This window comes from Anomaloglossus baeobatrachus, chromosome 6, assembly GCF_048569485.1.
Source record: "Anomaloglossus baeobatrachus isolate aAnoBae1 chromosome 6, aAnoBae1.hap1, whole genome shotgun sequence".
NCBI lineage: Eukaryota > Metazoa > Chordata > Amphibia > Anura > Aromobatidae > Anomaloglossus > Anomaloglossus baeobatrachus.
In genome coordinates this window covers 564,985,317-565,008,406 of record NC_134358.1, presented here as the reverse complement: position 1 = coordinate 565,008,406, position 23,090 = coordinate 564,985,317, and the positions used below count along the sequence as shown (strand labels likewise).

At 53.0% G+C, this 23,090-nt stretch overlaps 1 protein-coding gene across 1 annotated transcript in view; it reads left to right on the top strand.

The window, feature by feature from the left end:
* The window catches only part of MINDY4 (MINDY lysine 48 deubiquitinase 4), a 189,413-nt gene that overhangs the window by 97,244 nt on the left and 69,079 nt on the right, over positions 1–23,090 (top strand). The window contains exon 14 of the mRNA XM_075315756.1: positions 20,864–20,927. Coding sequence (XP_075171871.1) covers positions 20,864–20,927 — 64 coding nt within the window. The remainder of the gene's footprint in view (positions 1–20,863; positions 20,928–23,090) is intronic.

Below are 23,090 nucleotides of genomic sequence, written 5' to 3'. Positions count from 1 at the left end.
TCCCTTCTTCTCCTCCTGCTTGGCTCTTGGAGCTGTTTTTTTCCCCTCCTGCTTGGCTCTTGGAGCTGGTTTTTCCCCTCCTGCTTAGCTCTTGGAGCTGGGTTTTTCTCCTCCTGCTTGGCTCTTGGAGCTGGTTTTTTCCCCTCCTGCATGGCTCTTGGAGCTGGTTTTTCTCCTCCTGCTTGGCTCTTGCAGCTGGTTTTTCTCCTGCTGCTTGGCTCTTGGAGCTGGGTTTTTCTCCCCCTGCTTGGCTCTTGGAGCTGGTTTTTCTCCTCCTGCTTGGCTCTTGGAGCTGGGTTTTTCTCCCCCTGCTTAGCTCTTGGAGCTGGGTTTTCTCCTCCTGCTTGGCTCTTGGAGCTGGGTTTTCTCCTCCTGCTTGGCTCTTGGAGCTGGTTTTTTCCCCTCCTGCTTGGCTCTTGGAGCTGGGTTTTTCTCCCCCTGCTTGGCTCTTGGAGCTGGGTTTCCCCCCCTGCTTGGCTCTTGGAGCTGGGTTTTTCTCCCCCTGCTTGGCTCTTGGAGCTGGGTTTTTCTCCCCCTGCTTGGCTCTTGGAGCTGGTTTTTCTCCTCCTGCTTGGCTCTTGGAGCTGGGTTTTCTCCTTCTGCTTGGCTCTTGGAGCTGGTTTTTCTCCCCCTGCTTGGCTCTTGGAGCTGGGTTTTCTCCTCCTGCTTGGCTCTTGGAGCTGGTTTTTCTCCTCCTGCTTGGCTCTTGGAGCTGGTTTTTCTCCCCCTGCTTGGCTCTTGGAGCTGGGTTTTTCTCCCCCTGCTTGGCTCTTGGAGCTGGGTTTTCCCCCCTGCTTGGCTCTTGGAGCTGGGTTTTTCTCCCCCTGCTTGGCTCTTGGAGCTGGGTTTTTCTCCCCCTGCTTGGCTCTTGGAGCTGGGTTTTTCTCACCCTGCTTGGCTCTTGGAGCTGGGTTTTTCTCACCCTGCTTGGCTCTTGGAGCTGGTTTTTCTCCTCCTGCTTGGCTCTTGGAGCTGGGTTTTTCTCCTCCTGCTTGGCTCTTGGAGCTGGGTTTTTCTCCTCCTGCTTGGCTCTTGGAGCTGGGTTTTCTCCTCCTGCTTGGCTCTTGGAGCTGGGTTCTTTCTCCTCCTGCTTGGCTCTTGGAGCTGGTTTTTCTCCTCCTGTTTGGCTCTTGGAGCTGGTTTTTCTCCCCCTGCTTGGCTCTTGGAGCTGGGTTCTTTCTCCTCCTGCTTGGCTCTTGGAGCTGGTTTTTTCTCCTCCTGCTTGGCTCTTGGACTGGTTTTTCTCCTCCTGCTTGGCTCTTGGAGCTGGTTTTTCTCCTCCTGCTTGGCTCTTGGAGCTGGTTTTTCTCCCCCTGCTTGGCTCTTGGAGCTGGGTTTTTCTCCCCCTGCATGGCTCTTGGAGCTGGGTTTTTCTCCTCCTGCTTGGCTCTTGGAGCTGGTTTTTCTCCCCCTGCTTGGCTCTTGGAGCTGGGTTTTTCTCCTCCTGCTTGGCTCTTGGAGCTGGGTTCTTTCTCCCCCTGCTTGGCTCTTGGAGCTGGGTTTTTCTCCTCCTGCTTGGCTCTTGGAGCTGTTTTTTCCCCTCCTGCTTGGCTTTTGGAGCTGGTTTTTTCCACTCCTGCTTGGCTCTTGGAGCTGGTTTTTCTCCCCCTGCTTGGCTCTTGGAGCTGGGTTTTCTCCTCCTGCTTGGCTCTTGGAGCTGGTTTTTCTCCTCCTGCTTGGCTCTTGGAGCTGGGTTTTTCTCCTCCTGCTTGGCTCTTGGAGCTGGGTTTTTCTCCTCCTGCTTGGCTCTTGGAGCTGGGTTTTCTCCTCCTGCTTGGCTCTTGGAGCTGGGTTTTCTCCTCCTGCTTGGCTCTTGGAGCTGGGTTCTTTCTCCTCCTGCTTGGCTCTTGGAGCTGGTTTTTCTCCTCCTGCTTGGCTCTTGGAGCTGGTTTTTCTCCCCCTGCTTGGCTCTTGGAGCTGGTTTTTCTCCCCCTGCTTGGCTCTTGGAGCTGGGTTCTTTCTCCTCCTGCTTGGCTCTTGGAGCTGTTTTTTCTCCCCCTGCTTGGCTCTTGGAGCTGGGTTTTTTCTCCTCCTCCTTGGCTCTTAGAGCTGGGTCTTTCTCCCCCTGCTTGGCTCTTGGAGCTGGTTTTTCTCCCCCTGCTTGGCTCTTGGAGCTGGGTTTTTCTCCCCCTGCTTCGCTCTTGGAGCTGGTTTTTCTCCCCCTGCTTGGCTCTTGGAGCTGGTTTTTTCTCCTCCTGCTTGGCTCTAGGATGTGGGTTTTCTCCCCCTGCTTGGCTCTTGGAGCTGGGTTTTCTCCTCCTGCTTGGCTCTTGGAGCTGGTTTTTTCTCCTCCTGCTTGGCTCTTGGAGCTGGTTTTTTCTCCTCCTGCTTGGCTCTTGGAGCTGGGTTTTCTCCTCCTGCTTGGCTCTTGGAGCTGGGTTTTCTCCTCCTGCTTGGCTCTTGGAGCTGGTTTTTTCTCCTCCTGCTTGGCTCTTGGAGCTGGTTTTTTCTCCTCCTCCTTGGCTCTTAGAGCTGGGTCTTTCTCCCCCTGCTTGGCTCTTGGAGCTGGTTTTTTCTCCTCCTCCTTGGCTCTTAGAGCTGGGTTTTCTCCTCCTGCTTGGCTCTTGGAGCTGGTTTTTCTCCTCCTGCTTGGCTCTTGGAGCTGGGTTCTTTCTCCTCCTGCTTGGCTCTTGGAGTTAGTTTTTCTCCCCCTGCTTGGCTCTTAGAGCTGGGTCTTTATCCTCCTGCTTGGCTCTTGGAGCTGGGTTTTTCTCCCCCTGCTTGGCTCTTGGAGCTGGTTCTTTCTCCTCCTGCTTGGCTCTTGGAGTTGGTTTTTCTCCCCCTGCTTGGCTCTTGGAGCTGGTTTTTCTCCTCCTGCTTGGCTCTTGGAGCTGGGTTTTCTCCCCCTGCTTGGCTCTTGGAGCTGTTTTTTTCTCCTCCTGCTTGGCTCTTGGAGCTGGTTTTTTCTCCTCCTGCTTGGCTCTTGGAGCTGGGTTTTCTCCTCCTGCTTGGCTCTTGGAGCTGGGTTTTCTCCTCCTGCTTGGCTCTTGGAGCTGGTTTTTTCTCCCCCTGCTTGGCTCTTGGAGCTGGTGTTTTCTCCCCCTGCTTGGCTCTTGGAGCTGTTTTTTCTCCCCCTGCTTGGCTCTTGGAGATGTTTTTTCTCCCCCTGCTTGGCTCTTGGAGCTGGGTTTTTCCCCTCCTGCTTGGCTCTTGGAGCTGGGTTTTTTCTCCTCCTCCTTGGCTCTTAGAGCTGGGTCTTTCTCCCCCTGCTTGGCTCTTGGAGCTGGGTTTTTCTCCCCCTGCTTGGCTCTTGGAGCTGGTTTTTCTCCCCCTGCTTGGCTCTTGGAGCTGGGTTTTTCTCCCCCTGCTTGGCTCTTGGAGCTGGTTTTTCCCCCTCCTGCTTGGCTCTTGGAGCTGGTTTTTCCCCCTCCTGCTTGGCTCTTGGAGCTGGTTTTTCTCCCCCTGCTTGGCTCTTGGAGCTGGTTTTTCCCCCTCCTGCTTGGCTCTTGGAGCTGGGTTTTCTCCCCCTGCTTGGCTCTTGGAGCTGGTTTTTTCTCCTCCTGCTTGGCTCTAGGATCTGGGTTTTTCTCCCCCTGCTTGGCTCTTGGAGCTGGGTTTTCTCCCCCTGCTTGGCTCTTGGAACTGGTTTTTCTCCTCCTGCTTGGCTCTTGGAGCTGGTTTTTCTCCCCCTGCTTGGCTCTTGGAGCTGGTTTTTCTCCTCCTGCTTGGCTCTTGGAGCTGGGTTTTTCTCCTCCTGCTTGGCTCTTGGAGCTGGGTTTTTCTCCCCCTGCTTGGCTCTTGGAACTGGTTTTTTCTCCTCCTCCTTGGCTCTTAGAGCTGGGTTTTCTCCTCCTGCTTGGCTCTTGGAGCTGGTTTTTCTCCTCCTGCTTGGCTCTTGGAGCTGGGTTCTTTCTCCTCCTGCTTGGCTCTTGGAGTTAGTTTTTCTCCCCCTGCTTGGCTCTTAGAGCTGGGTCTTTATCCTCCTGCTTGGCTCTTGGAGCTGGGTTTTTCTCCCCCTGCTTGGCTCTTGGAGCTGGTTCTTTCTCCTCCTGCTTGGCTCTTGGAGTTGGTTTTTCTCCCCCTGCTTGGCTCTTGGAGCTGGTTTTTCTCCTCCTGCTTGGCTCTTGGAGCTGGGTTTTCTCCCCCTGCTTGGCTCTTGGAGCTGTTTTTTTCTCCTCCTGCTTGGCTCTTGGAGCTGGTTTTTTCTCCTCCTGCTTGGCTCTTGGAGCTGGGTTTTCTCCTCCTGCTTGGCTCTTGGAGCTGGGTTTTCTCCTCCTGCTTGGCTCTTGGAGCTGGTTTTTTCTCCCCCTGCTTGGCTCTTGGAGCTGGTGTTTTCTCCCCCTGCTTGGCTCTTGGAGCTGTTTTTTCTCCCCCTGCTTGGCTCTTGGAGCTGTTTTTTCTCCCCCTGCTTGGCTCTTGGAGCTGGGTTTTTCCCCTCCTGCTTGGCTCTTGGAGCTGGGTTTTTTCTCCTCCTCCTTGGCTCTTAGAGCTGGGTCTTTCTCCCCCTGCTTGGCTCTTGGAGCTGGGTTTTTCTCCCCCTGCTTGGCTCTTGGAGCTGGTTTTTCTCCCCCTGCTTGGCTCTTGGAGCTGGGTTTTTCTCCCCCTGCTTGGCTCTTGGAGCTGGTTTTTCCCCCTCCTGCTTGGCTCTTGGAGCTGGTTTTTCCCCCTCCTGCTTGGCTCTTGGAGCTGGTTTTTCTCCCCCTGCTTGGCTCTTGGAGCTGGTTTTTCCCCCTCCTGCTTGGCTCTTGGAGCTGGGTTTTCTCCCCCTGCTTGGCTCTTGGAGCTGGTTTTTTCTCCTCCTGCTTGGCTCTAGGATCTGGGTTTTTCTCCCCCTGCTTGGCTCTTGGAGCTGGGTTTTCTCCCCCTGCTTGGCTCTTGGAGCTGGTTTTTCTCCTCCTGCTTGGCTCTTGGAGCTGGTTTTTCTCCCCCTGCTTGGCTCTTGGAGCTGGTTTTTCTCCTCCTGCTTGGCTCTTGGAGCTGGGTTTTTCTCCTCCTGCTTGGCTCTTGGAGCTGGTTTTTTCTCCTCCTGCTTGGCTCTTGGACTGGTTTTTCTCCTCCTGCTTGGCTCTTGGAGCTGGTTTTTCTCCTCCTGCTTGGCTCTTGGAGCTGGTTTTTCTCCCCCTGCTTGGCTCTTGGAGCTGGGTTTTTCTCCCCCTGCTTGGCTCTTGGAGCTGGGTTTTTCTCCTCCTGCTTGGCTCTTGGAGCTGGTTTTTCTCCCCCTGCTTGGCTCTTGGAGCTGGGTTTTTCTCCTCCTGCTTGGCTCTTGGAGCTGGGTTCTTTCTCCCCCTGCTTGGCTCTTGGAGCTGGGTTCTTTCTCCCCCTGCTTGGCTCTTGGAGCTGGGTTTTTCCCCCTCCTGCTTGGCTCTTGGAGCTGGTTTTTCCCCTCCTGCTTGGCTTTTGGAGCTGGTTTTTTCCCCTCCTGCTTGGCTCTTGGAGCTGGTTTTTCTCCCCCTGCTTGGCTCTTGGAGCTGGGTTTTCTCCTCCTGCTTGGCTCTTGGAGCTGGTTTTTCTCCTCCTGCTTGGCTCTTGGAGCTGGTTTTTCTCCTCCTGCTTGGCTCTTGGAGCTGGGTTTTTCTCCCCCTGCTTGGCTCTTGGAGCTGGGTTTTTCTCCTCCTGCTTGGCTCTTGGAGCTGGGTTTTTCTCCTCCTGCTTGGCTCTTGGAGCTGGTTTTTCTCCTCCTGCTTGGCTCTTGGAGCTGTTTTTTCTCCTCCTGCTTGGCTCTTGGAGCTGGGTTTTTCTCCTCCTGCTTGGCTCTTGGAGCTGGTTTTTCTCCCCCTGCTTGGCTCTTGGAGCTGGTTTTTCTCCCCCTGCTTGGCTCTTGGAGCTGGGTTTTTTCTCCTCCTCCTTGGCTCTTGGAGCTGGTTTTTCTCCCCCTGCTTGGCTCTTGGAGCTGGGTTTTTTCTCCTCCTGCTTGGCTCTTGGAGCTGGGTTTTTCTCCCCCTGCTTGGCTCTTGGAGCTGGTTTTTTCCCTCTCCTGCTTGGCTCTTGGAGCTGGGTTTTCTCCTCCTGCTTGGCTCTTGGAGCTGTTTTTTTCTCCCCCTGCTTGGCTCTTGGAGCTGGTTTTTCTCCTCCTGCTTGGCTCTTGGAGCTGTTTTTTTCCCCCTGCTTGGCTCTTGGAGCTGGGTTTTTCTCCCCCTGCTTGGCTCTTGGAGCTGGGTTTTCTCCTCCTGCTTGGCTCTTGGAGCTGGTTTTTCTCCTCCTGCTTGGCTCTTGGAGCTGGTTTTTCTCCCCCTGCTTGGCTCTTGGAGCTGGGTTTTTTCTCCTCCTGCTTGGCTCTTGGAGCTGGGTTTTTCTCCCCCTGCTTGGCTCTTGGAGCTGTTTTTTTCTTTCTCCTGCTTGGCTCTTGGAGCTGGGTTCTTTCTCCCCCTGCTTGGCTCTTGGAGCTGGGTTTTCTCCTCCTGCTTGGCTCTTGGAGCTGTTTTTTTCTCCCCCTGCTTGGCTCTTGGAGCTGGTTTTTCTCCTCCTGCTTGGCTCTTGGAGCTGGGTTTTCTCCTTCTGCTTGGCTCTTGGAGCTGGTTTTTCTCCCCCTGCTTGGCTCTTGGAGCTGGGTTTTTCTCCCCCTGCTTGGCTCTTGGAGCTGGGTTTTTCTCCCCCTGCTTGGCTCTTGGAGCTGGGTTTTCCCCCCTGCTTGGCTCTTGGAGCTGGGTTTTTCTCCCCCTGCTTGGCTCTTGGAGCTGGGTTTTTCTCCCCCTGCTTGGCTCTTGGAGCTGGGTTTTTCTCCCCCTGCTTGGCTCTTGGAGCTGGGTTTTTCTCCCCCTGCTTGGCTCTTGGAGCTGGTTTTTCTCCTCCTGCTTGGCTCTTGGAGCTGGGTTTTTCTCCTCCTGCTTGGCTCTTGGAGCTGGGTTTTTCTCCTCCTGCTTTGCTCTTGGAGCTGGGTTTTCTCCTCCTGCTTGGCTCTTGGAGCTGGTTTTTTCTCCTCCTGCTTGGCTCTTGGAGCTGGGTTCTTTCTCCTCCTGCTTGGCTCTTGGAGCTGGTTTTTCTCCTCCTGTTTGGCTCTTGGAGCTGGTTTTTCTCCCCCTGCTTGGCTCTTGGAGCTGGTTTTTCTCCCCCTGCTTGGCTCTTGGAGCTGGTTTTTCTCCTCCTGCTTGGCTCTTGGAGCTGGGTTCTTTCTCCTCCTGCTTGGCTCTTGGAGCTGGGTTTTCTCCTCCTGCTTGGCTCTTGGAGCTGGTTTTTCTCCCCCTGCTTGGCTCTTGGAGCTGGTTTTTCTCCCCCTGCTTGGCTCTTGGAGCTGGTTTTTCTCCTCCTGCTTGGCTCTTGGAGCTGGGTTTTCCTCCCCCGGCTTGGCTCTTGGAGCTGGTTTTTCTCCTCCTGCTTGGCTCTTGGAGCTGGGTTTTCTCCTCCTGCTTGGCTCTTGGAGCTGGGGTTTTCTCCTCCTGCTTGGCTCTTGGAGCTGGGTTTTCCCCCCTGCTTGGCTCTTGGAGCTGGGTTTTTCTCCCCCTGCTTGGCTCTTGGAGCTGGGTTTTTCTCCCCCTGCTTGGCTCTTGGAGCTGGGTTTTTCCCCCCCTGCTTGGCTCTTGGAGCTGGTTTTTCTCCTCCTGCTTGGCTCTTGGAGCTGGGTTTTTCTCCTCCTGCTTGGCTCCTTGAGCTGGGTTTTTCTCCTCCTGCTTGGCTCTTGGAGCTGGGTTTTCTCCTCCTGCTTGGCTCTTGGAGCTGGGTTCTTTCTCCTCCTGCTTGGCTCTTGGAGCTGGTTTTTCTCCTCCTGCTTGGCTCTTGGAGCTGGTTTTTCTCCCCCTGCTTGGCTCTTGGAGCTGGTTTTTCTCCCCCTGCTTGGCTCTTGGAGCTGGGTTCTTTCTCCTCCTGCTTGGCTCTTGGAGCTGTTTTTTCTCCCCCTGCTTGGCTCTTGGAGCTGGGTTTTTTCTCCTCCTCCTTGGCTCTTAGAGCTGGGTCTTTCTCCCCCTGCTTGGCTCTTGGAGCTGGTTTTTCTCCCCCTGCTTGGCTCTTGGAGCTGGGTTTTTCTCCCCCTGCTTGGCTCTTGGAGCTGGGTTTTCTCCTCCTGCTTGGCTCTTGGAGCTGTTTTTTTCTCCTCCTGCTTGGCTCTAGGATCTGGGTTTTCTCCCCCTGCTTGGCTCTTGGAGCTGGGTTTTCTCCCCCTGCTTGGCTCTTGGAGCTGGTTTTTTCTCCTCCTGCTTGGCTCTTGGAGCTGGTTTTTTCTCCTCCTGCTTGGCTCTTGGAGCTGGGTTTTCTCCTCCTGCTTGGCTCTTGGAGCTGGGTTTTCTCCTCCTGCTTGGCTCTTGGAGCTGGGTTTTCTCCTCCTGCTTGGCTCTTGGAGCTGGTTTTTTCTCCTCCTGCTTGGCTCTTGGAGCTGGTTTTTTTCTCCTCCTCCTTGGCTCTTAGAGCTGGGTCTTTCTCCCCCTGCTTGGCTCTTGGAGCTGGTTTTTTCTCCTCCTCCTTGGCTCTTAGAGCTGGGTTTTCTCCTCCTGCTTGGCTCTTGGAGCTGGTTTTTCTCCTCCTGCTTGGCTCTTGGAGCTGGGTTCTTTCTCCCCCTGCTTGGCTCTTGGAGCTGGGTTCTTTCTCCTCCTGCTTGGCTCTTGGAGTTGGTTTTTCTCCCCCTGCTTGGCTCTTAGAGCTGGGTCTTTCTCCCCCTGCTTGGCTCTTGGAGCTGGGTTTTTCTCCCCCTGCTTGGCTCTTGGAGCTGGGTTCTTTCTCCTCCTGCTTGGCTCTTGGAGCTGGGTTTTCTCCCCCTGCTTGGCTCTTGGAGCTGTTTTTTTCTCCTCCTGCTTGGCTCTTGGAGCTGGTTTTTTCTCCTCCTGCTTGGCTCTTGGAGTTGGTTTTTCTCCCCCTGCTTGGCTCTTGGAGCTGGTTTTTCTCCTCCTGCTTGGCTCTTGGAGCTGGGTTTTCTCCTCCTGCTTGGCTCTTGGAGCTGGGTTTTCTCCTCCTGCTTGGCTCTTGGAGCTGGTTTTTTCTCCTCCTGCTTGGCTCTTGGAGCTGGTTTTTTCTCCCCCTGCTTGGCTCTTGGAGCTGTTTTTTCTCCCCCTGCTTGGCTCTTGGAGCTGTTTTTTCTCCCCCTGCTTGGCTCTTGGAGCTGGGTTTTTCCCCTCCTGCTTGGCTCTTGGAGCTGGGTTTTTTCTCCTCCTCCTTGGCTCTTGGAGCTGGGTTTTTCTCCCCCTGCTTGGCTCTTGGAGCTGGTTTTTCTCCCCCTGCTTGGCTCTTGGAGCTGGTTTTTTCTCCTCCTGCTTGGCTCTTGGAGCTGGTTTTTCTCCTCCTGCTTGGCTCTTGGAGCTGGTTTTTCTCCCTCTGCTTGGCTCTTGGAGCTGGGTTTTTCTCCCCCTGCTTGGCTCTTGGAGCTGGTTTTTCCCCCTCCTGCTTGGCTCTTGGAGCTGTTTTGTCTCCCCCTGCTTGGCTCTTGGAGCTGGGTTTTCTCCCCCTGCTTGGCTCTTGGAGCTGGTTTTTTCTCCTCCTGCTTGGCTCTAGGATCTGGGTTTTTCTCCCCCTGCTTGGCTCTTGGAGCTGGGTTTTCTCCCCCTGCTTGGCTCTTGGAGCTGGTTTTTCTCCTCCTGCTTGGCTCTTGGAGCTGGTTTTTCTCCCCCTGCTTGGCTCTTGGAGCTGGTTTTTCTCCCCCTGCTTGGCTCTTGGAGCTGGGTTTTTCTCCTCCTGCTTGGCTCTTGGAGCTGGGTTTTTCTCCTCCTGCTTGGCTCTTGGAGCTGGTTTTTTCTCCTCCTGCTTGGCTCTTGGACTGGTTTTTCTCCTCCTGCTTGGCTCTTGGAGCTGGGTTTTTCTCCTCCTGCTTGGCTCTTGGAGCTGGTTTTTCTCCCCCTGATTGGCTCTTGGAGCTGGGTTTTTCTCCCCCTGATTGGCTCTTGGAGCTGGGTTTTTCTCCCCCTGCTTGGCTCTTGGAGCTGGGTTTTTCTCCTCCTGCTTGGCTCTTGGAGCTGGTTTTTCTCCCCCTGCTTGGCTCTTGGAGCTGGGTTTTTCTCCCCCTGCTTGGCTCTTGGAGCTGGGTTTTTCTCCCCCTGCTTGGCTCTTGGAGCTGGGTTTTTCTCCTCCTGCTTGGCTCTTAGAGCTGGGTCTTTCTCCCCCTGCTTGGCTCTTGGAGCTGGGTTTTTCTCCCCCTGCTTGGCTCTTGGAGCTGGGTTTTTCTCCTCCTGCTTGGCTCTTGGAGCTGGGTTTTTCTCCTCCTGCTTGGCTCTTGGAGCTGGTTTTCTTTTTCGCTCCTAATTGGGAGACCCAGACAATTGGGTGTATAGCTACTGCCTCCGGAGGCCGCACAAAGTACTACACTTAAAAGTGTAAGGCCCCTCCCCTTCTGGCTATACACCCCCCCGTGGGAGCACGGGTCCTTCAGTTTTTTTGCTTTGTGCGAAGGAGGTCAGACACGCACGCATAGCTCCACTGTTTAGTCAGCAGCAGCTGCTGACTATGTCGGATGGAAGAAAAGAGGACCCATACAAGGGTCCCCAGCATGCTCCCTTCTCACCCCACTTTTTGTCGGTGGTGCTTGTTAAGGTTGAGGTACCCATTGCGGGTACGGAGGCTGGAGCCCACATGCTGATTCCTTCCCCATCCCCATTAGGGCTCTGGGCGAAGTGGGATTTTACCGGTCTCCAGGCACAGAGACCGTGCTCCATCCGCAGCCCCTGGAGAAGCCGCTGGATATGGAGCTGAGTATCGTCAGGGACATGGCCCTGCTCCGTCAAGGTACTCTGTGTCCCCGTGCATACGCGCGCACACCGCAGCATTGCTGGGTGTGCTAGTGCGCCGGGGACAACAGCGCTGCTGCGCTTGTGCCATTTCCTCACTTCAGCTTAGCTGAGTGGGTAGACTCAGGGAGAACGGTCGCGCCGGCCGCTGGGACTGCGACGCGGCTGGGACTTGTGGTGCGCCGGGGACTTCCGCGCTGGCCGTGCATATATCACGGCCGCGCTTATTACTACAGTCCCCGGCTTTTGCGGCCTAGTTCGTTCGTTCCCGCCTCCGCACCTGCCAGTCAGGAGGAGGGCGGGACGCTGTACAGAGCATCAGCGCTGAGGGCTGGAGTCGTTTTTACATACTCCAACCCTCACACCAGGCACAGTAGGACGCAGTTTCCCGCTCTTTGTTTGTGGCACGCCCACGGTCCGCCCCTCTTCACAGAACGCCGGCAGCCATTCCTGCCTGCACGCTGAGCTGCAGAGGGGAGACGGGGAGACCCAGACACGGGATTCTACGGCCTCATACCCGCTGTTCAGCGGGCGGTAAGCAGCCCTCAAGGGCTCACCCCCACTTGTGCCGTTTGTATACTGAGTATTTTGTGTTGCAAATACTTTGTACTGTACGGTCGCTGGTGATTCTCGGCTATATACCCTCCTAGATTACAAGGAGGCAACAGCATGTCGTCCGCAAAACGCAAGGGTGCCAAGGCACAGACATTATATGCTGACTGTACCGCATGTGGGGCTGCTCTACCGGCAGGTTCCACTGACCCTCATTGTGTGCAGTGCTCGGCCCCTGTGCAACTTGCACAGCCGGGGCCTCTGCTGGACGTGACCCAGGGTGTACCACCTGTGAATGCTGTCCAGGTGACAGGAACGGAGTTTGCAGCTTTTGCTGACAGATTGTCTATGACCATGTCAAGGATTCTTGAAACATTGCAGTCTAGACCAGTAACTCAGACCATGGACACTGTGGCATCATTGCTCCCTGGTCCCCCTCAGCTGGAACACTTCCAAGCTCCGGGGGTGTCACATGCACCCCAGGGTGACGATTCTGACTCGGACGACAGTCCCAGACAACCTAAGCGGGCTCGTTATGAGGGGCCCTCAACTTCGTCTCACTGGTCAGGGTCCCAGCGGGACGGATCTATGGGTGATGAGGCGGATGTAACTGATCAAGATTCTGATCCTGGGTCCGCCCTCAATCTGGATACACCGGATGGTGACGCCATAGTGAATGATCTTATAGCGTCCATCAATAGGATGTTAGATATTTCTCCGCCAGCTCCTACTCAGGAGGAGGCAGCTTCACAGCAGGAGAAATTCCATTTCAGATATCCCAAGCGTAAATTAAGCACTTTTCTGGACCACGCTGACTTTAGAGATGCAATCCAGAAACACCACGCTTATCCTGAGAAGCGGTTTTCTAAACGGCTTAAAGATACACGCTATCCTTTTCCCCCTGACGTGGTCAAGGGTTGGACCCAGTGTCCCAAGGTGGACCCTCCAATCTCCAGGCTTGCAGCTAGATCCTTAGTTGCAGTAGAAGATGGAGCGGCACTTAAAGATGCCACTGACGGGCAGATGGAGCTCTGGCTGAAATCCATCTATGAAGCTATTGGAGCGTCGTTGGCGCCAGCTTTCGCAGCCGTATGGGCACTCCAAGCTATTTCAGCTGGGCTTATACAGGTCGACTCGGTCACACGTACATCTGCCCCGCAGGTGGCACCATTGACCTCTCAAATGTCTGCATTCGCGTCTTACGCGATTAATGCTGTCCTGGACTCTACGAGCCGTACGGCGGTGGCGTCAGCCAACTCCGTGGTTTTGCGCAGAGCCCTGTGGTTGAGAGAATGGAAAGCAGATTCTGCTTCCAAGAAGTGCTTAACCAGTTTGCCCTTTTCTCGTGACCGATTGTTTGGGGAGCGTTTGGATGAAATCATTAAACACTCCAAGGGTAAGGACTCATCCTTACCTCAACACAGACAAAACAAGCCCCAACAAAGGAGGGGTCAGTCTGGTTTTCGGTCCTTTCGAGGCTCAGGCAGGTCCCAATTCTCCTCGTCCAAGAGGACTCAAAAGGATCAGAGAGGCTCAGATTCTTGGCGGACGCAGTCACGCCCAAAAAAGACAGCAGGAAGAACCGTTACCAAGACGGCTTCCTCATGACTTTCAGCCTCCTCTCTCCGCATCCTCGGTCGGTGGCAGGCTCTCCCGCTTTGGCGGCATTTGGCTGTCACAGGTCAAAGACCGTTGGGTGAGGGACATTCTGTCTCACGGGTACAGGATAGAATTCGTCTCTCGTCCTCCAACTCGTTTCTTCAGAACTTCCCCACCGCCCGACCGAGCCGATGCTCTGCTGCAGGCGGTGACCGCTCTAAAGGCGGAAGGAGTGGTGACTTCCGTTCCTCTTCAGGAACAAGGTCACGGTTTTTACTCCAATCTGTTTGTGGTGCCAAAGAAGGACGGGTCCTTTCGGCCCGTCCTGGATCTAAAGTTGCTCAACAAACATGTAAAAACCAGGAGGTTCCGGATGGAATCTCTCCGCTCCGTCATAGCCTCAATGTCTCAAGGAGATTTCTTAGCATCAATAGACATCAAGGATGCTTATCTTCACGTGCCGATTGCGCCAGAGCATCAGTGTTTTCTACGCTTCGTTATAGAAAGCAAACACCTGCAGTTCGTAGCGTTACCTTTCGGGCTGGCAACAGCCCCTCGGGTCTTCACCAAGGTCATGGCAGCAGTAGTAGCTGTCCTGCACTCGCAGGGTCACTCCGTGATCCCGTATTTGGACGATCTACTTATAAAGGCACCCTCTCAAGAGGCATGCCAACACAGCCTGAACGTGGCACTGAAGACTCTCCAGAGTTTCGGGTGGATTATCAACTTTTCAAAGTCAAATCTAACCCCGACCCAATCACTAACATATCTTGGCATGGAGTTTCATACTCTCTCAGCGATAGTGAAGCTTCCACTGGACAAGCAGTGCTCTCTGCAGACAGGGGTGCAATCTCTCCTGCAGAACCAGTCCCACTCCTTGAGGCGCCTCATGCATTTCCTAGGGAAGATGGTGGCAGCAATGGAAGCAGTCCCTTTCGCGCAGTTTCATCTGCGCCCTCTACAATGGGACATTCTCCGCCAATGGGACGGGAAGTCGACGTCCCTCGACAGTGATGTCTACCTCTCTCAGGCAACCAAGGACTCTCTCCGTTGGTGGCTTCTTCCCACCTCATTGTCAAAAGGAAAGTCGTTCCTACCCCCATCCTGGGCGGTGGTCACGACAGATGCGAGCCTATCAGGGTGGGGAGCAGTGTTTCTTCACCACAGGGCTCAGGGTACGTGGACTCAGAGAGAGTCCACCCTTCAGATCAATGTTCTGGAAATCAGAGCAGTCTATCTTGCTCTGCGAGCCTTCCAACAGTGGCTGGAGGGCAAGCAGATCCGGATTCAGTCGGACAATTCCACAGCGGTGGCGTACATCAACCACCAAGGGGGAACACGCAGTCGACAAGCCTTTCAAGAAGTCCGGCGGATTCTGACGTGGGTGGAAAACACAGCATCCACCATATCCGCAGTTCACATCCCAGGCGTGGAAAACTGGGAAGCAGACTTTCTCAGTCGCCAGGGCATGGACGCAGGGGAATGGTCCCTTCACCCGGACGTGTTTCAGGAGATCTGTCGCCGCTGGGGGATGCCGGACGTCGACCTGATGGCGTCACGGCACAACACCAAGGTCCCGGTTTTCATGGCACGGTCTCACAATCATCGAGCTCTGGCGGCAGACGCCTTAGTTCAGGATTGGTCGCAGTTCCGACTACCTTATGTGTTCCCACCTCTGGCATTGTTGCCCAGAGTGCTCCGCAAAATCAGGTCCGACTGCCGTTGCGCCATTCTCGTCGCTCCAGACTGGCCAAGGAGGTCGTGGTACCCGGATCTGTGGCATCTCACAGTAGGACAACCGTGGGCGCTACCAGGCCGTCCAGACTTGCTGTCTCAAGGGCCGTTTTTCCATCTGAATTCTGCGGCCCTGAACCTGACTGTGTGGCCATTGAGTCCTGGATCCTAGGGACCTCAGGTTTATCTCATGATGTTGTTGCCACCATGAGACAGGCTAGGAAACCATCCTCCGCCAAGATCTACCACAGAACGTGGAAGATATTCTTATCTTGGTGCTCTGCTCAGGGAGTTTCTCCCTGGCCATTTGCATTACCTATTTTTCTTTCCTTCCTGCAGTCTGGGTTGGAAAAAGGTTTGTCGCTTAGCTCCCTTAAAGGACAAGTCTCTGTGCTATCCGTATTCTTTCAGAAGCGCCTGGCGCGACTTCCTAAGGTACGCACGTTCCTGCAAGGGGTTTGTCATATCATTCCCCCTTACAGGCGGCCATTGGAACCCTGGGATCTGAACAAGGTTCTGATTGCTCTCCAGAAGCCACCTTTCGAGCCTATGAAGGAGATTTCCTTTTCTCGGCTTTCACAGAAAGTGGCTTTTCTGGTGGCGGTCACGTCTCTTCGGAGAGTGTCAGAGCTGGCGGCGTTATCTTGCAAATCTCCCTTCCTGGTGTTTCACCAAGACAAGGTAGTACTGCGTCCAATTCCAGAGTTTCTTCCCAAGGTGGTATCTTCCTTTCATCTCAATCAGGATATCACTTTACCATCTTTGTGTCCGCATCCAGTTCACCATTTTGAAAAGGGTTTACATCTGTTGGACCTGGTGAGAGCACTCAGGATCTACATTTCCCGCACGGCGCCTCTGCGCCGTTCGGATGCACTCTTTATCCTGGTCGCTGGTCAGCATAAAGGGTCGCAAGCTTCCAAATCCACCCTTGCGCGGTGGATCAAGGAACCAATTCTTCACGCCTACCGTTCTGCTGGGCTTCTGACTCCTTCTGGACTGAAGGCCCATTCTACCAGAGCCATGGGTGCGTCCTGGGCATTACGACATCAGGCTACGGCTCAGCAGGTGTGCCAGGCGGCTACCTGGTCGAGTCTGCACACTTTCACCAAGCATTATCAGGTGCATACCTACGCTTCGGCGGATGCCAGCCTAGGTAGACAAGTCCTGCAGGCGGCGGTGGCCCACCTGTAAGAAAGGGCTGCCTGACAGCCCGATCGCGAGGTATTATTTTACCCACCCAGGGACTGCTTTTGGACGTCCCAATTGTCTGGGTCTCCCAATTAGGAGCGAAAAAGAAGAAGGGAATTTTGTTTACTTACCGTAAATTCCTTTTCTTCTAGCTCCAATTGGGAGACCCAGCACCCGCCCTGTTTTTCTGAGGGTATTTGTTTTTCGGGTGCACATGTTGTTCATGTTAATAACTTACGTTCTCCGATATTGTTTATCGGATTGAATTTGTTTTTGAAACAGTTATTGGCTTTCCTCCTTCTTGCTTTTGCACTAAAACTGAAGGACCCGTGCTCCCACGGGGGGGTGTATAGCCAGAAGGGGAGGGGCCTTACACTTTTAAGTGTAGTACTTTGTGCGGCCTCCGGAGGCAGTAGCTATACACCCAATCGTCTGGGTCTCCCAATTGGAGCTAGAAGAAAAGGAATTTACGGTAAGTAAACAAAATTCCCTTCTTTCTCCTCCTGCTTGGCTCTTGGAGCTGGTTTTTCTCCTCCTGCTTGGCTCTTGGAGCTGGGTTTTTTCTCCTCCTCCTTGGCTCTTGGAGCTGGTTTTTCTCCCCCTGCTTGGCTCTTGGAGCTGGGTTTTTCTCCTCCTGCTTGGCTCTTGGAGCTGGGTTTTTTCTCCTCCTGCTTGGCTCTTGGAGCTGGTTTTTCTCCCCCTGCTTGTCTCTTGGAGCTGGTTTTTTCTCCTCCTGCTTGGCTCTTGGAGCTGGTTTTTTCTCCTCCTGCTTGGCTCTAGGATCTGGGTTTTTTCTCCCCCTGCTTGGCTCTTGGAGCTGGTTTTTCTCCTCCTGCTTGGCTCTTGGAGCTGGTTTTTCTCCCCCTGCTTGGCTCTTGGAGCTGGTTTTTCTCCCCCTGCTTGGCTCTTGGAGCTGGTTTTTCTCCTCCTGCTTGGCTCTTGGAGCTGGTTTTTCTCCTCCTGCTTGGCTCTTGGAGCTGGTTTTTCTCCCCCTGCTTGGCTCTTGGAGCTGGTTTTTCTCCCCCTGCTTGGCTCTTGGAGCTGGGTTTTTCCCTCTCCTGCTTGGCTCTTGGAGCTGGTTTTTCTCCTCCTGCTTGGCTCTTGGAGCTGGTTTTTCTCCCCCTGCTTGGCTCTTGGAGCTGGGTTTTTCTCCTCCTGCTTGGCTCTTGGAGCTGGGTTTTCTCCCCCTGCTTGGCTCTTGGAGCTGGGTTTTTCTCCTCCTGCTTGGCTCTTGGAGCTGGTTTTTCTCCCCCTGCTTGGCTCTTGGAGCTGGTTTTTCTCCCCCTGCTTGGCTCTTGGAGCTGGGTTTTTTCCCCCTGCTTGGCTCTTGGAGCTGGTTTTTCTCCCCCTGCTTGGCTCTTGGAGCTGGGTTTTTTCCCTCTGCTTGGCTCTTGGAGCTGGTTTGGGTTTGGGGGGAGGTGCAGGAGCTGCAGTGTCGGTGTACTGGTGACCTCTGCTGATTGCTGCTTCCTCTATGCGCTGATGATGTGATGTGCAGATGCTGCCGCGGTTTTCCCACGTTGTTTACGGCTAAACATGTCATTAGCACATCCTCCTTTTGTCACCGGTTGATCTGTCAGGCAGAGATTAATCTTTGTGACAGGTTTGATTTCTATTACTGCGGCAGACAATGCTGAATATCAGGGCCGGGGGAGAACGCGGCCACTAACGAGGACAGCGGGGTCACGGCCACTAACGAGGACAGCGGAGTCACGGCCACTAACGAGGACAGCGGGGTCACGGTGACCTCAGCCACAAATCTGCAGAAGATCTTCAAGCCGCTTCTTACTCTTGCATAGAAAGGTGTTTGACAACCGGGATAATCTCAACTCTGCTGTTAAACAGGTTGTCAGACAGACTTGTAAGCATCTCACTGATTACATCCTGTCTCCTGCAGCATCTCACTGATTACAGCCTGTCTCCTGCAGCATCTCACTGATTACAGCCTGTGTCCTGCAGCGTGTCACTGATTACAGCCTGTATCCTGCAGCGTCTCACTGATTACAGCCTGTATCCTGCAGCATCTCACTGATTACAGCCTGTCTCTTGCAGCGTCTCACTGATTACAGACTGTATTCTGCAGCGTCTCACTGATTACAGCCTGTATCCTGCAGCGTCTCACTGATTACAGCCTGTGTCCTGCAGCGTGTCACTGATTGCAGCCTGTATTCTGCAGCGTCTCACTGATTACAGCCTGTCTCCTGCAGCGTCTCACTGATTACAGCCTGTATTCTGCAGCTTCTCACTGATTACAGCCTGTCTCCTGCAGCGTCTCACTGATTACAGCCTGTCTCCTACAGCATCTCACTGATTACAGCCTGTGTCCTGCAGCGTCTCACTGATTACAGCCTGTATCCTGCAGCGTGTCACTGATTACAGCCTGTATCCTGTAGCGTCTCACTGATTACAGCCTGTGTCCTGCAGCGTCTCACTGATTACAGCCTGTATCCTGCAGCGTCTCACTGATTACAGCCTGTCCTGTAGCGTCTCACTGATTACAGCCTGTCTCCTGCAGCGTCTCACTGATTACAGCCTGTCTAATGCAGCATCTCACTGATTACAGCCTGTATTCTGCAGCGTCTCACTAATTACAGCCTGTCTCCTGCAGCATCTCACTGATTACAGCCTGTCTCCTGCAGCGTCTCACTGATTACAGCCTGTATTCTGCAGCGTCTCACTGATTACAGCCTGTATCCTGCAGCATTTCACTGATTACAGCCTGTCTCCTGCAGCGTCTCACTGATTACAGCCTGTATTCTGCAGCTTCTCACTGATTACAGCCTGTCTCCTGCAGCGTCTCACTGATTACAGCCTGTCTCCTGCAGCGTCTCACTGATTACAGCCTGTCTCCTACAGCATCTCACTGATTACAGCCTGTCCTGTAGCGTCTCAATGATTACAGCCTGTCTCCTGCAGCGTCTCACTGATTACAGCCTGTATCCTGCAGCGTCTCACTGATTACAGCCTTTATTCTGCAGCCTCTCACTGATTACAGCCTGTCTCCTGCAGCGTCTCATTGATTACAGCCTGTCTCCTGCAGCCTCTCACTGATTACAGCCTGTATCCTGCAGCGTGTCACTGATTACAGCCTGTATTCTGCAGCATCTCACTGATTACAGCCTGTCTCCTGCAGCGTCTCACTGATTACAGCCTGTATCCTGCAGCGTCTCACTGATTACAGCCTGTATTCTGCAGCCTCTCACTGATTACAGCCTGTCTCCTGCAGCATCTCATTGATTACAGCCTGTCTCCTGCAGCCTCTCACTGATTACAGCCTGTGTCCTGCAGCGTCTCACTGATTACAGCCTGTATCCTGCAGCGTCTCACTGATTACAGCCTGTATCCTGCAGCGTCTCACTGATTACAGCCTGTATCCTGCAGCGTCTCACTGATTACAGCCTGTATCCTGCAGCTTCTCACTGATTCCAGCCTGTATCCTGCAGCATCTCACTGATTCCAGCCTGTATCCTGCAGCGTTTCACTGATTACAGCCTGTGTCCTGCAGCCTCTTACTGATTACAGCCTGTATCCTGCAGCGTCTCACTGATTACAGCCTGTATCCTGCAGTGTCTCACTGATTACAGCCTGTATCCTGCAGCGTCTCACTGATTACAGCCTGTGTCCTGCAGCGTCTCACTGATTACAGCCTGTGTCCTGCAGCGTCTCACTGATTACAGCCTGTATCCTGCAGCATCTCACTGATTACAGCCTGTGTCCTGCAGCGTCTCACTGATTACAGCCTGTGTCCTGCAGCGTCTCACTGATTACAGCCTGTGTCCTGCAGCGTCTCGCTGATTACAGCCTGTGTCCTGTAGCGTGTTACTGATTACAGCCTGTATCCTGCAGCGTCTCACTGATTACAGCCTGTATCCTGCAGCATCTCACTGATTACAGCCTGTCTCCTGCAGCGTCTCACTGATTACAGCCTGTATCCTGCAGCGTCTCACTGATTACAGCCTGTATCCTGCAGTGTCTCACTGATTACAGCCTGTATCCTGCAGCGTCTCACTGATTACAGCCTGTATCCTGCTGCCTCTCACTGATTACAGCCTGTGTCCTGCAGCGAGTCACTGATTCCAGCCTGTGTCCTGCAGCGTCTCACTGATTACAGCCTGTATCCTGCAGCGTGTCACTGATTACAGCCTGTATCCTGCAGCGTCTCACTGATTACAGCCTGTGTCCTGCAGCGTGTCACTGATTACAGCCTGTGTCCTGCAGCGTGTCACTGATTACAGCCTGTATCCTGCAGCGTGTCACTGATTACAGCCTGTATCCTGCAGCGTGTCACTGATTACAGCCTGTATCCTGCAGCGTCTCACTGATTACAGCCTGTGTCCTGCAGCGTCTCACTGATTACAGCCTGTGTCCTGCAGCGTGTCACTGATTACAGCCTGTGTCCTGCAGCGTCTCACTGATTACAGCCTGTATCCTGCAGCGTCTCACTGATTACAGCCTGTGTCCTGCAGCGTCTCACTGATTACAGCCTGTGTCCTGCAGCGTCTCACTGATTACAGCCTGTATCCTGCAGCGTCTCACTGATTACAGCCTGTGTCCTGCAGCGTCTCACTGATTACAGCCTGTATCCTGCAGCGTCTCACTGATTACAGCCTGTGTCCTGCAGCGTCTCACTGATTACAGCCTGTATCCTGCAGCGTCTCACTGATTACAGCCTGTGTCCTGCAGCGTCTCACTGATTACAGCCTGTATCCTGCAGCGTGTCACTGATTACAGCCTGTGTCCTGCAGCGTCTCACTGATTACAGCCTGTGTCCTGCAGCGTTTCACTGATTACAGCCTGTATCCTGCAGCGTGTTACTGATTACAGCCTGTGTCCTGCAGCGTGTCACTGATTACAGCCTGTGTCCTGCAGCGTTTCACTGATTACAGCCAGTATCCTGCAGCGTCTCACTGATTACAGCCTGTATCCTGCAGCGTCTCACTGATTACAGCCTGTATCCTGCAGCGTCTCACTGATTACAGCCTGTATCCTGCAGCATCTCACTGATTACAGCCTGTATCCTGCAGCACCTCACTGATTACAGCCTGTATCCTGCAGCTTCTCACTGATTACAGCCTGTCTCCTGCAGCGTGTCACTGATTACAGCCTGTCTCCTGCAGCATGTCACTGATTACAGCCTGTCTCCTGCAGCGTGTCACTGATTACAGCCTGTATCCTGCAGAGCGTCACTGATTTCTATTTCTATTTTTGAACAGGATTCAGCAGGATTTTGACGTCCCCACGAGCTGCCTGGTTGGTGCCCATGCGTACTGTACACAGGTGAGTTACCGCGCGCCGCCCGGCAGAGCCGCCTCTGTATATGGAGCATTGGGGGAATGAGGGGCCGCAGCTCCAGATGCTGGATCTCAGGGTCCACAACACACATTGCAAGTAAAATAATCCAGAGCCACAGTGGAGCGCCGGTACCTGTCATCCTGCCATAGAGCTGCCGCGGGTATATACCGCACTATAGTGTACTGTACTCTATCTATACCGCACTATAGTGTGCTGTACTGTATCTATACCGCACTATAGTGTACTGTACTGTATCTATACCGCACTATAGTGTACTGTACTGTATCTATACCGCACTATAGTGTGCTGTACTGTATCTATACCGCACTATAGTGTACTGTACTGTATCTATACCGCACTATAGTGTACTGTACTGTATCTATACCGCACTATAGTGTGCTGTACTGTATCTATACCGCACTATAGTGTGCTGTACTGTATCTATACCGCACTATAGTGTACTGTACTGTATCTATACCGCACTATAGTGTGCTGTACTGTATCTATACCGCACTATAGTGTACTGTATCTATACCGCACTATAGTGTGCTGTACTGTATCTATACCGCACTATAGTGTGCTGTACTGTATCTATACCGCACTATAGTGTGCTGTACTGTATCTATACCGCACTATAGTGTGCTGTACTGTATCTATACCGCACTATAGTGTGCTGTACTGTATCTATACCGCACTATAGTGTGCTGTACTGTATCTATTCCGCACTATAGTGTAATGTACTGTATCTATACTGCACTATAGTGTGCTGTACTGTATCTATACCGCACTATAGTGTGCTGTACTGTATCTATACCGCACTATAGTGTGCTGTACTGTATCTATACCGCACTATAGTGTGCTGTACTGTATCTATTCCGCACTATAGTGTAATGTACTGTATCTATACTGCACTATAGTGTGCTGTACTGTATCTATACCGCACTATAGTGTGCTGTACTGTATCTATACCGCACTATAGTGTGCTGTACTGTATCTATACCGCACTATAGTGTGCTGTACTGTATCTATGCCGCACTATAGTGTGCTGTACTGTATCTATGCCGCACTATAGTGTGCTGTACTGTATCTATGCCGCACTATAGTGTGCTGTACTGTATCTATGCCGCACTATAGTGTGCTGTACTGTATCTATACCGCATTATAGTGTGCTGTACTGTATCTATACCGCACTATAGTGTGCTGTACTGTATCTATACCGCACTATAGTGTGCTGTACTGTATCTATACCGCACTATAGTGTGCTGTACTGTATCTATACCGCACTATAGTGTGCTGTACTGTATCTATACCGCACTATAGTGTGCTGTACTGTATCTATACCGCACTATAGTGTGCTGTACTGTATCTATACCGCACTATAGTGTGCTGTACTGTATCTATACCGCACTATAGTGTGCTGTACTGTATACCGCACTATAGTGTGCTGTACTGTATCTATACCGCACTATAGTGTGCTGTACTGTATCTATACCGCACTATAGTGTGCTGTACTGTATACCGCACTATAGTGTGCTGTACTGTATACCGCACTATAGTGTGCTGTACTGTATCTATACCGCACTATAGTGTGCTGTACTGTATCTATACCGCACTATAGTGTGCTGTACTGTATACCGCACTATAGTGTGCTGTACTGTATCTATACCGCACTATAGTGTGCTGTACTGTATACCGCACTATAGTGTGCTGTACTGTATCTATACCACACTATAGTGTGCTGTACTGTATCTATAGTGTGCTGTACTGTATCTATACCGCACTATAGTGTGCTGTACTGTATCTATACCCCCTGCTAATGTGAATTACTGGACTCCTCTGCCCCGATGATGGAAAATTCACTCCAAATTTAGGATACTTTTCGCAGAATGTGGATGGCGTGGCAATAATTTTAGGGCAGCTGCCGGTCACCGCAGTGGAAATAGACAAGCGGCACATTTATATTTATTCTTTTAATGACTTCTTTTGGGCACAGATTGGTTTTGCCGACATTGTGACCACCCGTGACCAAAAAGACAGGAGAATCAAGATTTTCTGAAATGCCGATACGAACCTGAATGGCGTCGCACGCGAGGTGCATATACTGATCATCATAAAAGAGAGGAGCCATTCTATAAAAATAATAATCCA